At 54.1% G+C, this 13262-nt stretch overlaps 5 protein-coding genes across 5 annotated transcripts; 1 reads left to right on the forward strand and 4 right to left on the reverse strand.

Moving 5' to 3' along the window:
- Positions 1–88: 88 nt before the first annotated feature.
- J4E85_000375 (uncharacterized protein) lies at positions 89–3318 on the forward strand (the record flags this gene model as incomplete). The annotated part of the gene is made up of 3 exons (XM_051464667.1): positions 89–2722; positions 2766–3018; positions 3119–3318. 3 exons carry the CDS (start codon positions 89–91, stop codon positions 3316–3318), a joined length of 3087 nt encoding a protein of 1028 aa, XP_051331188.1.
- A 642-nt stretch (positions 3319–3960) lies between these two features.
- Positions 3961–4869, reverse strand: J4E85_000376 (uncharacterized protein; the record flags this gene model as incomplete). The annotated part of the gene is made up of 3 exons (XM_051464668.1): positions 3961–4232; positions 4345–4524; positions 4857–4869. The coding sequence occupies 3 exons, from the start codon at positions 4867–4869 to the stop codon at positions 3961–3963; spliced, it is 465 nt and encodes a 154-aa protein (XP_051331189.1).
- A 431-nt stretch (positions 4870–5300) lies between these two features.
- J4E85_000377 (uncharacterized protein) lies at positions 5301–6394 on the reverse strand (the record flags this gene model as incomplete). Its single annotated transcript, XM_051464669.1, has 3 exons — positions 5301–5540; positions 5592–6290; positions 6356–6394. 3 exons carry the CDS (start codon positions 6392–6394, stop codon positions 5301–5303), a joined length of 978 nt encoding a protein of 325 aa, XP_051331190.1.
- Positions 6395–6944: 550 nt separating this feature from the next.
- Positions 6945–8003, reverse strand: J4E85_000378 (uncharacterized protein; the record flags this gene model as incomplete). The annotated part of the gene is made up of 2 exons (XM_051464670.1): positions 6945–7067; positions 7131–8003. 2 exons carry the CDS (start codon positions 8001–8003, stop codon positions 6945–6947), a joined length of 996 nt encoding a protein of 331 aa, XP_051331191.1.
- A 473-nt stretch (positions 8004–8476) lies between these two features.
- On the reverse strand, positions 8477–9474 carry J4E85_000379 (uncharacterized protein; the record flags this gene model as incomplete). The annotated part of the gene is made up of 2 exons (XM_051464671.1): positions 8477–9053; positions 9116–9474. The coding sequence occupies 2 exons, from the start codon at positions 9472–9474 to the stop codon at positions 8477–8479; spliced, it is 936 nt and encodes a 311-aa protein (XP_051331192.1).
- Positions 9475–13262: the final 3788 nt, after the last annotated feature.

Consider the following 13262-nt stretch of genomic DNA (forward strand, 5'->3'; position numbering starts at 1 on the left):
TTGGGTGGAGTGTGCACGGACACTTCTCGATACTGTCGCGATGCACAATATCTCACGAACTGCCCACGCTCCTCCATCACCGCGCGTCATGGCAAACAACTACGCGCATCCCCCGCCCATGCAGCAGCTGCCGGGCATCCCGGGCATCAACCTCGCCCCGTATGCGCAGAACGGCCAGCAGCCCCCGTTCCCTGCCTTTCCTCCGCCCGATGCCAATCTTTGGGCGCTCTTCCAGAGTGGCTCCTTCCCTCCAGGTGCCCCAAACCTCCCGCCGCCGCCGCCCTTCCCCAACATGGCCTTTCCCCCACCGTCGCTGCCTCCCCAGCCTCCACTGCCCGAGCGCGTACAGGAAGTCACGGACAGCGACCGCGAAGATGGCGAGCTGAGTGAAGGCGACAGTTCGCCGTCGCTCATGGACAAGCTACAGCAGGATCGCGACGCGGCCAAGCAGTTCATCAAGCTTCTGCACAGCAACAACGTCTCGTACAAAGCCCTCGCCAATGAGCAGCTAGACCCCGAGCTGCTGAGGGGCCTGTACCAGAGCGCCAACCTGCCGTCGGAGCCTGCGCCCATCCTGCCACCCAAGGCCAACGATGCCGTCTCCAAGGCGCCCGCCGTCCAGCCAGTGACTCCCGTCGCGCAAGATGCGCCCAAGTCTGTCGCGTCGCCAAGCACTCCGGGCCATCGTCAAGATTACATAGCACGTCTTCAGGCCGCAAAGGCTGCGAAACAGGCCGCCGCCGCCAAACCCACCACTCCTGCGCCAGTTACAAAGACGCCCCAGCCCGCGACCCCGCCGGCTGCGAAGCCACCTGTGACAGACGAACAGAGAGCGCGCAACACCGAGCTGATTAAGCAGCGCTTGGAAGCCATCAAGGCCAGACAGAAGCCGCCAGTCACGCCCGGCTCGCACACACCCACGAGCGCCGCCTACACCCCATCCTTCTCTGCCATTCCAGGTCTTTTCATGGGCGCGTCTTCAACATCGAATACACCTGCTCCGGCTGCACCTCAGCCAGCATCTATATCAAATTCTGCTACTCCTCGCACACGGCCTCTGGGCCAGTCTCCGCATGCTGACCAGGAAGATGATTCAATGATAATAGACGTTAGCGAAGACGAGTCCAACGGCAGCGACATGGACATTGATGACGATCAGCCCGCTCCTCAGGCAGGTCAGCATTCGCGTCAGGCTCCTGGCACCCTTCCCAACTTCCACTCCGGCGCGATGCCAGCAACCCCATCGGCCGCTGCTGTCGGTACCTCAGGCGCAGAAACACCCAACACGGTCGCGCGTGAGAAGGAGCTAGTGGACAAAGAGAAGCAGTTGGTGGCCATGCGCGAGACCCTCAAGAAGAAGCTCGCTGAAAAGCGAGAGCGGGATAGGTTGGCAGCAGCTGCCAGCGCCACTACATCACCGTCCGCGAGCCAAAAGACTTCGACACCAGTGCCATCTCTCCAAGCCTCCACTCCAGCTGCGCTTCCCACATCCACGACCCAGTTTGTATCATTCCCATCACATTCCAAAGACACAAATCGTCTTCGCCGGGCGGAGATCCAGTCTAAGCTGCCCACTTTGGATGCCGAGATTGCGAGTAACGCGAGTAGGATGGCTCAGCTGACCAAGGAATTGGAGCAGCTAACGGCGCAGAACGAGAGGATCGCAAGGGACAAGGAGCAGCTGACCAAGGAGCTGGAAGATCTGGGTGTCGACACAGAGGGCATGTCTCATGCGCAATTACGAGCCAAGAAAGATGAAATCGAAGGCGAGCAGTCTTCGGACTCGAATTCCCCACTCAACCAAACCCAGCCTGTATCGCAACCCGCAGTCAAGGATACTTCACCGGTTTCACTTTCAGCTTCAAACCAACAAACTTCAATACCAATGGCACTCCCTGGACTTGGACAGGATACGGTTCAGCCCGAGCAGGAGAGTTATGAGCCCCCAGAGTTGCCAGAACAGGTCATGTCTGCAGAAGGCGCCCTTAACCCAGCAGCATCACGGATACATTTTAGCCCACAGGATTCACCTACCAATGGCACTCGGACCCTGAATCCTTCGGCGCCAGCCTTTGTCTCGACAGCTCAGCAAGACCAGATCGAAAACACGCAAAGTGATTCATCGAAAGCTGATGCGAGTGCACAAAATGCGATCGACGTAGCTAAGGCCAACGCCAGTGCTGCTGTGGACCAAGAGGTTCAGCAACCTATCACTGCCCCCTCGCCGTCAGAAGAAGGAGAAGTCGACATGTCTGTTTCCGAAGGTGACGAAGACGAGGAAGAAGAGGAAGAGTACGAGCCGGAATACGAGCCAGAAGAATCCGTCGTTATTCCCGAAGTACCCGTGGAAGAAGAAGTAGAGGTGCAGACCAAACCCGAGTATTCGCTCGAAAGTTCGCAAGCCTCCCCGCAAGAAGAAGAGGCCTACGAGCCACCCGACGTCGAAGAAGACATGCCGGATGTCCAGGTCGGCGAAGAATCCACCGCAGATCAGTATGAGCCCACGGCTCAAGCTGAGGCGGGAGATGGCGCTATGGACATTGCTACATCATCTGATGAAAGCTCTGACGACAGCGAATCCGACGACGAGTCTACCCCAGAGCCGGAAATGAGGAAGTCCATCTCAGCGTACAACCCGTTACATCAAGACGCTGGAATAGCTGATGATCTAGCGCCCGAGCTACAACCAGAGGTAACGTCTTCGGCGGCCGCTGGCGGACCTGTACGTCAACCACCATACCGGAGGCCTAGCTAATGCAGACCAGGTGCCTGAGGTGACCGAACAGGACGAAGAACCCGAGCCAGCCAGGTTTACTCCGTACGAAAGCCCGCTGCGAATGTTCAAGTCCTATCGCTATCATCCCAACTATGCTCAAGATATAAATGGTGGCTTCCTGTCCCTGACTTTTAGTCATCAGATCAACCCAGAGAAGCCGCTTTGCCAGTACGAACTAGCTGGCGGCGCATGCAACGACCCTGAATGTCCCGATCAGCACTTTAGGGAAGTTGCTATTACTGGTGCGTTGGGAGAGGCGTTTTTGTCTTGATTTCCGTTGTGTTTTGTTTTCCATTCATGACGGCTATACCTCTGCGCGGAAACTGACTTGTAATCATATAGGTGACAAACTGCTCGTCCAGCTCGGCACAGCGAACCCAGGCAAGACCTCCGAGGAAAAGCAGCGCTGGAATGACGGTCTCCGCGGCGTGCTCAAGGAACTTCGTCAGAAAAACATCAAAGACCCCAACGGCATCGCTGTGGAGATAGCGAGGTATCGCCGTCAATTTCTCAACGACGATACTCGTGTCGTCAACTTGTAATCCTTCTTAGCTCCCCTCTCTGTTCTAGGCCCTGCCTCAGAACAAGCGAGGGTGGCTTCTCATTCATCGTTCCCTCCATTGCTACTGACCTTGATCACATCCACTCAGCAGTCCGCTTCTCTTTGCGTACCCTTCATCGGTAAAAAAAGTTGCGACATTGGGGGCGTATCAACAACTCTCTATCTCTCGACTGTAAGCATCGATACCCTTTCTCTGCATTGGCGTGGAGTTCAAGGCTTGGGTCTTCGTTTCTTCGATCCACCATCTATTCTTATTGGATGCAACATGGGGGACTAGGACACACTCTAGCCCGTCCACTAGCAACCTGACCTGGTACGTATTGCTGCCAGCTGCTACGCTCGGACAATTGAGATTCGGTCATCTCGGCGGAAGAGCGGGTGGGTGGCAGCTGCGGGGATATGGTTGGGGCGGTGGTCGTGGTAGTGACTTAGTCTACGTAGGCAACACGAATGCATATTTCTTCTGTCAGATCTTCATAATCACACCAATGCATATGCCTTCCGTCAAAACACCATAGCCACATTTGCATGATGCACTTGGATGAGGAATAGGATAAAGCAATTGATTTTCGTCAAGCTACCCTAAGACTTCCTCGTCGTTTACATTCATACCCCGCAACATCTAGTTGGAGATACCAATAACACCGCAAGCAGGGCGAGGACCAGCGTTACCAGTCTTCTTGGACTCCTCGTGTCCGCCCTTGCCAAGGTCGTCAGTTCCAGCGTGAACGACAATGGTGCGACCAACGACGCTCTCGGCGCCAATCAACTTGATCAGCTTATCCGTGGTGCTGCCCTGAGCGTTGCCCTGGCCGTCGGTCTTGAAGTTACCCAAGTCACCGACGTGGCGCTCGTCGTCTTCGGGCGCGCCGTGCGTCTTGTTGTGGGGGTTGACTGGGTGGGCGTGTTAGTATGGGTATGCATCTCGGCGGCTAGATCTGCAGGGTGGGTGTTCCTGCGTATCCGGTGCAGGGCTGTTGGGGTGTAGGTGCAGGTCTGTACTCACAGTGAGGACCAGCAGACGTGCAACCGTTTGTGTTGTCGCCGAAAGCGTGAACGTGCATGCCACGCTCAGCATTGGCGTCGTGGCCAGTGATGTTCCATGAGATGGTAGTAGGGGCGGACTCGTCGGCCTGCTCAAAGGTGACGGTTCCCTTGACGTTCGAGTCTCCACGGAGGACGGCGACTATAGCGTTTGCGTTAGCACATCCGTTCTCTCTGAGCTTCAAGCTGTACCAAGCTTCTGTAGCGCGTTGATGCGCGTGCAGTGTAGCGGAAGGCCATCAGGGTGTCTTGCAGCCGGCGAGCTGATTGGAGAAGCACAACGACAAGCCCCAGGTACCAACTGACAGCATGGTACTCCTTGTGAGTCCCAAAGCTGTCCAATTGACCTTTTCGAGCGTTACGATACACCTGAGTACCGTGTCGTCGCAAATAATCTGCTCAATCTTACGCAAGGAGCTGACCCCACCTTCCCGCAAGAGGGCAAGCTCGTGAAGCTACTCTAAACATACGTACCGGCTTTGACCATTGTGACGGTTATGTGATGGGTATTGATGGTATTACTTGTGTATTTTGGGATCTGTGACAGAAAGAGGCGTTGTTGGGGAGGAGATGGGAGGGAGATGTACAGCTGGCTAGAGGTGAGCTTTGAAGCCGCCTCCACCGGCCGAATGCGGGGCTGTAGTGACGCAACGGTCTCTAACGCCGGGCCAGATCCGACGAATGATTAATAGCCCTGAGGGCCCATCACTTGACATGGTTTCTATCGTTTTCTTACACTTTCATGACGTTGGAGGTTTCAGCATATCACAGAGACGACGGAAAGATGGTGTTTTACATCTGATGTCAATTTTACTATCTATTTATTGGAAGCCAGCCCATCATGTCTCATATCAAAACCGAAGAAAGCCGTAAGAGTGTTCAGATGCTTGGTGTGTCTCCGTTATCGGATTACACACTCTATGCCGCCTGGATCTTCTTGCGGAGGATGTCCTTCAGGGTAACGGCGTCAGCGGCGAATTTCGAGATACCCTCGCGGAGCTTCTCGACGGCCATCTGGTCCTCGTTGAAGTAGAAGCGGAACTCGGCCTCGTTGTTGATGTAGGTCTTCTTCTCGATGTCGAGCTTGCTGGCATCCTCGGCGATGAGCTTCTTGGGGACGTCGTCTTGTGAGTTGTACAGCTCCTCGAGCAGGTTGGGCTGTATTCGTTAGTCACATGTACAGGGATAGAGCCTGCGGGTAGTACTTACAGCAATGGTCAGGTAGTCGCAACCAGCGAGCTCGGTGACCTCACCGACGCTGCGGAAAGATGCGCCCATGACGATGGTCTTGTAGCCGTGCTTCTTGTAGTAGTTGAAGATCTGCTGGACGCTCTTGACACCGGGGTCCTCCTCCTTGGAGTACTCCTTCTTGGTCGAGGCCTTGTACCAGTCAAGAATACGGCCGACGAAGGGAGAGATGAGGAAAGCACCGGCCTCGGCAGCCGCGATGGCCTGGACCTGGGAGAACATGAGGGTCAGGTTGCAGTTGATTCCGTGCTTGGATTGCAGGATCTCAGCAGCCTTGATTCCCTCCCATGTGGACGCGAGCTTGATGAGAACGCGCTCCTTGTCGATACCGATCTCCTTGTAGAGGTCGATGATGTGCAGGGCCTTGGCTACTGACTCCTCGGTGGAGAAGGAGAAGCGCGCATCGACTTCTGTCGAGACCTTGCCGGGGACAATCTGGAGGATCTCCTTGCCAAACTGTACCAGCAGGTTGTCAAGGGTGGTGTCGACCTGGTTCTCAAGGTCGGTGCCGTTCTTCTTGCCGTATGCGACGGCCGCGTCGATCAGCTTCTCGTACTCGGGCTTCTTAGACGCGGCGAGGATGAGCGAGGGGTTGGTGGTCGCATCCTGGGGCTGGTACTTCTTGATGGTAGCGAAGTCACCGGAGTCGGCGACAACGGTCTGTAGGGAAAGTCGGTCAGCTATAATTCTTCCGCAGGCCTGGTGTTGCGCATGTGAATACTCACGGTGCCGGAGGCCTTGAGCTGTTCGAGGGAGCTAGGCATTGTGAGGGGTATATGTGTATGGAATTGGGATTGAAGGTTTGTTGCAAGTGTTTGTGAGAGCACTTGATATGTAGCAGAGGTGAGGAAAGTTATCGACTGATGTGATGTAAAAGTGTTGTTGGGCCAGCTGCATGGGTGGGGCCTTTCATACGTAGCGCCCCTCACCTTCCGGCCCCTCCATGGAAAAATAGCGTCACCGGTGGCAATGGCGGCAGAAGTCAAGCTCAGTCAGCGGTGAGGGTCCTTTCGAGTAACCGCTAGCGATCAGAAATTTTGCCGCTCTCGGAGCACTGTCGTCCGGCCCATCCATCAGGACGCGCTTCGGGATGGACGTGGCTGGACGCGATGCCTGAGCAGATCCCACGTGGCGGTACTCGGAGCAGAGTAATGCACTGTCATACGATTGAGGAAGCTTGTTCTACCAACAACCCACGGCTATACACTATCGCCATGTTATTCTTAGCTTATCATCGTGAAATCCCGCGGACATATCCAGGCCAGCTTCGGCCAAAAGGCCGACTTCAGGCTTCTCCATGTTGATAGCTGGATATCACAACTTTGCTTTGCCAGTCGTCTTGCCCCATCCGTCTTGGTTCAGCCATCCGTACACCTCCTTGTATTGTTCTTCAAGATTGCTGACAGTATGGCCCGCTCCACTCGGGCCCGGATCGTTCTGCATCATCAATCATCAGCACACAGTCACACACTCGGGTGGAAGTTTTCCATTAATACTCACGTATGCCTCAACTAGCCTGGTCTGTTTCGCGCCCACCTCAAGGATCGTGCCTCCACCCAGATCGGTTTCTTCCAAGCATCTCAACATGGCGACTGCCACTTCTTCGGGTGTCGCCCACGCATCCTTGGTTTGATCAACGAACGCCAATTTCTCCGGATGCTCGGTCCACAGTGGTGTTTTGATGACGCCGGGAGCGACGGCATTGACGCGAATGTTCATCTCCGCTTCGAGCCTACCCAGCGACCGGACGAAACCATTCATCCCGTGCTTGGCCGCCGTATATATCGGCGCGTGGAGGTTGGGGTTTTGGCCTGCAATACTAGAGATGATGTGAACTCTCTTAGGATTCTGCGCACTCACTCTATCTACACCAGGTGGTGGATTGAGGAAATGCGATATAGCGAGCTGGGTCGTGCGGATGGGATGTGTTATGTTGATATCGAGAGTTGCGTATCGTCCCCCGTCCGCCTTGTCTCTGCTCGCGCCGCCATCGACGCCTGGAGGATGCCAGAAGTTACTCCAGTGGGGATCGTAGACGCCTGCTCCTGGACATACAATGTCGACTTTTCCGAATTCCTGTATTCCTACTTCGAACATGCGCTCCAGCTGCGGCCAATGCGTGACATCGGTCTTGAGAAAGACGGCTCGTGGTCTGCCTTGCTCTTGTGTACTGTATTCTTTGACCAGTTGCTCTGCTTCCGGGCGAAGCGAAAGGTCGGCTATAAGGACGGTGCAGCCATGGCTGAGAAGTAAGGCTGCAAAGGAGAAGTTTATACCTGACCCAGCACCAGTGACTATGGCACTTTTCCCATTGACACTGAATGCATTTCCAGATTTCGTCTCGTTGACTAACCCTGGTTGTCTTGCTGCCATCTTGCTCCAAGCACGCTCTTGAATTCGTTCGAATGGTCAATAATGAGATAACATCTCTCTCATGGTCGTCAACATGGCTATATATGCGACCTAGGTACACGCTGTTCAGCATTCACGCGTCTAACCAGCACGGGATTGCCTCATTGGGTAACGAGAGGGGTAGTTGTGGGGTAACGAGCACCGAGCACTATCGTAGTCGGGGAAGGTTTGCCGAGCTCCAACCCTCTTAGACTATGCGGAAGCTCGTATTCTGGGTCGTTCTACACCATATTCCAAGCCCATTTGCTAATCTCGAAAAAGCCATGACATATTTGACAGCAGTGCTGCATTGGGCTGAACAAATCTTGAGTAAATGATCTTTGCACTAGAACTACGATTATGTACATGCCAACCAGCCAGACAGTATCGAACCTGCCATATTGGGGATATCAATGTATACCGAGCGCCACCTAACGCCGTATGTGCCAGAAGTCCTAATTCCGTTTCCTCAGCTCACTGCGCTCCTGTCCGTCGGTCCCACTAGTACGCGGAAGAGGCTCGCCATTACCCGTGCCTGAGACGTGGCTCAGCCGGATCAGCTCATCCATCATAGCATCTCTTGTCTTCTTGAGCAGCTCATCGACGTGCTCTGGTCCCTTTCCTTTTGTTTGTATTGGCGGCAGGACTGTTACATCCACCACGCCTGGCGTAAACCTCTTGCCCTTTACGTCTAGGACGTGGTAGTAGTTGCCAACGACGACGGGCACAATTGGGACTTGCGCTTGTACGGCGAGATGGAAGGCGCCTTTCTTGAAGGGTAGGAGTTCAGGCTTCGAGGCGTAGGAGCGCGTGCCTTCGGGGAAGATGAAAACGTTCTGGCGTGTGGTCTTCATGGTATGTGCGGCAGTATCGAATGCGGCGCGGGAGGAGGTGCGGTTCGCGCGGTCTATGAAGACGGTCTTGGAGAGGGCCATGAACCAGCCGAGTAGGGGGACGTATTTCAGCGACTTCTTGGCCGTGACAGACGTGTACTTGGGGAACATGCAGCCAAGCATGAGGACGTCGAGTTCGCTGCAAGAAGTGTCAGCGCCGCAGTCAAGAGTTGGCCTAGCCAAAGGACCTGGTGAACCCACGTTTGGTGGTTGCCCACAAAAATGGCGGGACGGTCCCTGAGGGCGTCTTCTCCACTGAGACCGCCCTCTTTCTTCATGCTCCCCGTCACTCTGAATGTTACGCCGGTGCACAACCACATGACCCATTTGAACGCCCGCGCAACCGTCCACTGGATCAGTCCACCATAGCCAACGAGGCGCAGAGGTATAGCCACAAGGGTGCCGTACAGCGCGCAGCAGAGCATGAGGAGCATGGAGCTTATTGCGAAGGCGTAGTACGACACCAGCTGGGCGGGCTTCGCGGGCAGCACGAGCGAGAGCAGGCGCATGGCGATGACGAGCGCGGGCGGCATGGCGGCGAGGTAGATGAGCCAGCCCATAGCGAAGGCTCTCGGCGGGGAGGGTGAGGGAGAGAGGGAGGAGAGGTGCGTGTGTTTGTATGTGTTCGTATTGCGGGTTGAAGAGAGTCGGAGCTTGGTGGGGACATTTTTTGTCACGCGCCGAGGTTCGCACCCAACTCGCTAAATGTCATGTGTACCGCCATGCCATTCATCGTGACCCCTTCTCCTCCACAGAATGCCCTGAACTGGTCCGCACCAGCACGTCGTCTCTCCGCCGCCTTGACCAAGTTATCGCTGCGACGCAACTGGTCGTGATATATACAAGCAAGAGAGGAAGCAATATCCACCGCCAGGCTACCATGCATCCGACCCTTAGTTTGATCTCGGCGGCTTGCGCTCCGTCAGCCAGAGGAAGGTCTAGCACGGCCTTGAACCACGTCTCGGGCGTCCATCTCAGGTACGGGTAGTTGATTCCGACTGTGTTGGAGGCGATAGGTTCCTTGATGTGCTGGCCTGTCGTCTGGTACGTCACTACGAAGACGAAGATGAAAGCCGACAAACAGAATACACTTCCGAGCAACGACAGGATAGCAAGGGCGCTAAGACTTTTTCGACCCTATTCACACTTTTAGCACCCTGTTCAAGAGATCGTGGAGATTATTACCGTACCTGTCCAGTCTTCCTCATCCTCCATGCTGTCCACATGCCGAGAATGCCCAAGAAGAATCCATATACTGCTGCGCCGTTGCTCTCGTGCCCTTGGTCCGTCCACACATTCTTGGGTTCGACATTGATTTGGGTCGGATTTCCAGGCCAGTTCACATGATAAACATGCACCTGATGCTTCTGGTCATGTATCCAAGCCACCACAGAACTGATCAATCCGAATACGGTGATGGATAGAGCACAAAGTAAAGCGCTCGATGCGAACAGCAACCAATTTATCTTTTGTCGTCTTGCCATCAATGTCATAGAGGCGGGCGCTGTGCGGGGAGAAGGTTGTAATAATTCCATATTGACCGAGCGTAGGAGTGGGTATAATACGAGGAGAGGGACGAAAAAGCACTTCTCAACGGTTCATGCTCAAGTATTATACGCTTCAGATCTGGGGCTGAGTTTTTCCTCCCGTCATCGTGGCACACATTCGGGCTGGGTGGATGAGCTCAGCACCTTTGCAGCTTAGTTGTCGCAGCCTTGAACCACTTCAGGCACGCTACCTCTCTCAGATGTCTAATATTAGCAGAGAACATGGGATCATCAGCAAGCATGTCGGCATCTTGATGCTCAGTCTCCTACTCGTTCAGCTTGGCACGTTTGGAGACAGAGCGGATGACGCCAGGGGAGCCATGTTGGTCAGCTCTATCGAAGTAGGAAATATGCGCAATTCAGCATAAAATCCTGACGATTGCCTGTCTTCGAAACAATGGTGAGATGGCGCTGGTGCACTGTTTCTTGTTTCGAAACATGTCAATATTTGCGAAACTTGGTGGCCTCTGCGTTCACCCGGGGAACAGACAGTAGAACGGGGTAGATATTGGTGCACTCTGAGAACGGGAAGGCAACTGCACAATCCGAAGCGCGATTTGTTCGTCACCAAGAGGAAGCAGCAGTCGATGGGGCGTCTTTGGATGGTTGTGAAGGTATTGGTCGGGTTCCTGACGCGCTTCGGGTCGATCCTGCCCGCCTCGGAAGAGCTGGTGGAGCTAACCCAACCAACCACCCACATTTTCACGACGCGTCTCAATACCCTGGACCCATCACCTAGGCGGCCGACCAAGCATGAGCTTTCACACGTGCTGCAATTCTACACTCGGCGGTAAAAGAACGAGACGGCAGAGATACAGGCCGACAGCTCTACTCGATCGCTCTGTCTTCGACCGGTGATGCGACCTGCGGCACGTCTGGGCGGCGGCTAGTCGTCACACACCAAACACGCGCGTTGACACACGGTACAACCTTTCGCGCTGCTTGCTCCAACAACCATGTTCGATTCAACACGGAGGTCTCTACTCGCGACTTATGCATTTGAACCTCTCAGTCTCGAGCACAGCTTGCCAACAATACTTTACGCCGAGAATTATATGTGTGGCCTCGGCTTGCGCAAGCGCACAAGTCAAACCGCGTTTCCTGATCCCATTCTTCGCAACAGCTGTTCGCATTCGGTCCGGTCCGCGCTTTGGCTTCCCAGGCACCACGGCCGTTCGGAGGACCGGCATGATGGTGGGCGGCTATCGTATAGTCTACCTACAATCCATCGCATATGGGCAGCGCAGAGCCAATACTCTAGGCTGCTAACGATTACACTTCCAGCCTCTTACTCAATCTGTCCTTGATCTGATAGCAAACACGAGCCGAGATACAGGCAGACCCTGGTTGTGGTAGGTGTTCGATTGGATATCGAGCTGTAGTATGAGCACGGCGTAGCTAAAGCGATATGCAAGCACGGCACATACTTCTCATGAACTCAACAGGTCATGAGCAAATGTTTATATCCCTTCATGTGGGACTATTTCTGGTATGCGGCACTCATTATTTTTACTCACTCTCTACTCTCTCATTCGCTTCCTGCAGCCCTGCGTGCCTGGCCGGTCCAGGTTCAACACCAGGAATACATTCTTTATTAATATTTGTTAAAAAATAACTTTGGATTGCACCCATGCGGCTGCCTTACCGGTCCATCAGCAGCATCCAGCCACTCCCTAGCATATATACCACCTTTCCAGCCAACTACGGCGGCTCCGACTCAACGAACACGTCTGGAATTCATTCCGGAACATGTCTCATCAGAAAGATCGAGGATGGGATCGAGGCGGTCCCTTTCGAAAGGAGTAATGTTCTCTCGGCTCCTATACTCAGTCCAGATCAAGAAGAGAAAGAAGTCTTCGTGCCGTCGTGGGAGGAAGTCCATAATTTCAACAAACCTCTGCCTAGCCTTCCAAGATGCATATGGCAGCGAATGTCCACGCGGCAACGTATTTTAGCTTTGCTGAGTTTACAATTTCTGATGCTCCTTACGATTGGGCTGAGTCTTCTGGCTGTCAAAGATCGATCCTCAACCAGGTAAGATGTACGAAGTCAAATCATAAGGACGCCTTTAACACAAAATCTACAGGGATGAAGATGCGACAGCACACGTTGCTAGCAATGGCTCTTCAAGTACCAACACTACCAACAACCTCCGACGTGGAATCTTTGCGTTGCCTGTTGAACTTCCGCAGCAACAGAGTATGGCATGTCTGGCAAACAAGGATCAGATAAATGCGTGGCAATGCGCGTCTGAAACAACCTTTCAGCTAAGCATACTTCCAGCTTTGGCGGGCAACGACAGCACGATCATGATAGCGGTGGGGTTATCGGGAAGTAACGATACTGTCTGCCATGGCGAACGCATACCGAACATTCCACCTTTGGAGCTTCTAGCAATTAATAATGCTGAGCACGAAAACGATTTTGCCTATCACTTCCGCACTACCTACGACAAGATTGTATTGCTCAGCGAGGATGAGCTATCTCTGGCTGAAGAGCTACCGATGCATCCTGCGACCTCGAACACTCTATTTCAACCTGGGAATAGTCTGTGGCAGTGCATCTTCAAAGAGACCACTATTGAGGGTTACATCTACCCTACCAGAGCTACGGCTGCTAGCGCTACCAACACTGCATCAGGTACGGTTGATGTGGATAATTCCACTACGCTGCCGGATTTCCCCTACGCCGTTGAGTTGGTCGAGGAGTGGACGCCAAATGGAAAGACCCCTTATTGTTCGAAAATGACTATGAAATCGGACGGTACCCTTGCTCCACTTTCTGAGGAGGTGATGTTGCAT

Source organism: Alternaria conjuncta, assembly GCF_024043145.1.
Source record: "Alternaria conjuncta strain BMP 0040 chromosome Unknown scaffold_1, whole genome shotgun sequence".
In the NCBI taxonomy this organism is placed as follows: Eukaryota; Fungi; Ascomycota; class Dothideomycetes; order Pleosporales; family Pleosporaceae; genus Alternaria; species Alternaria conjuncta.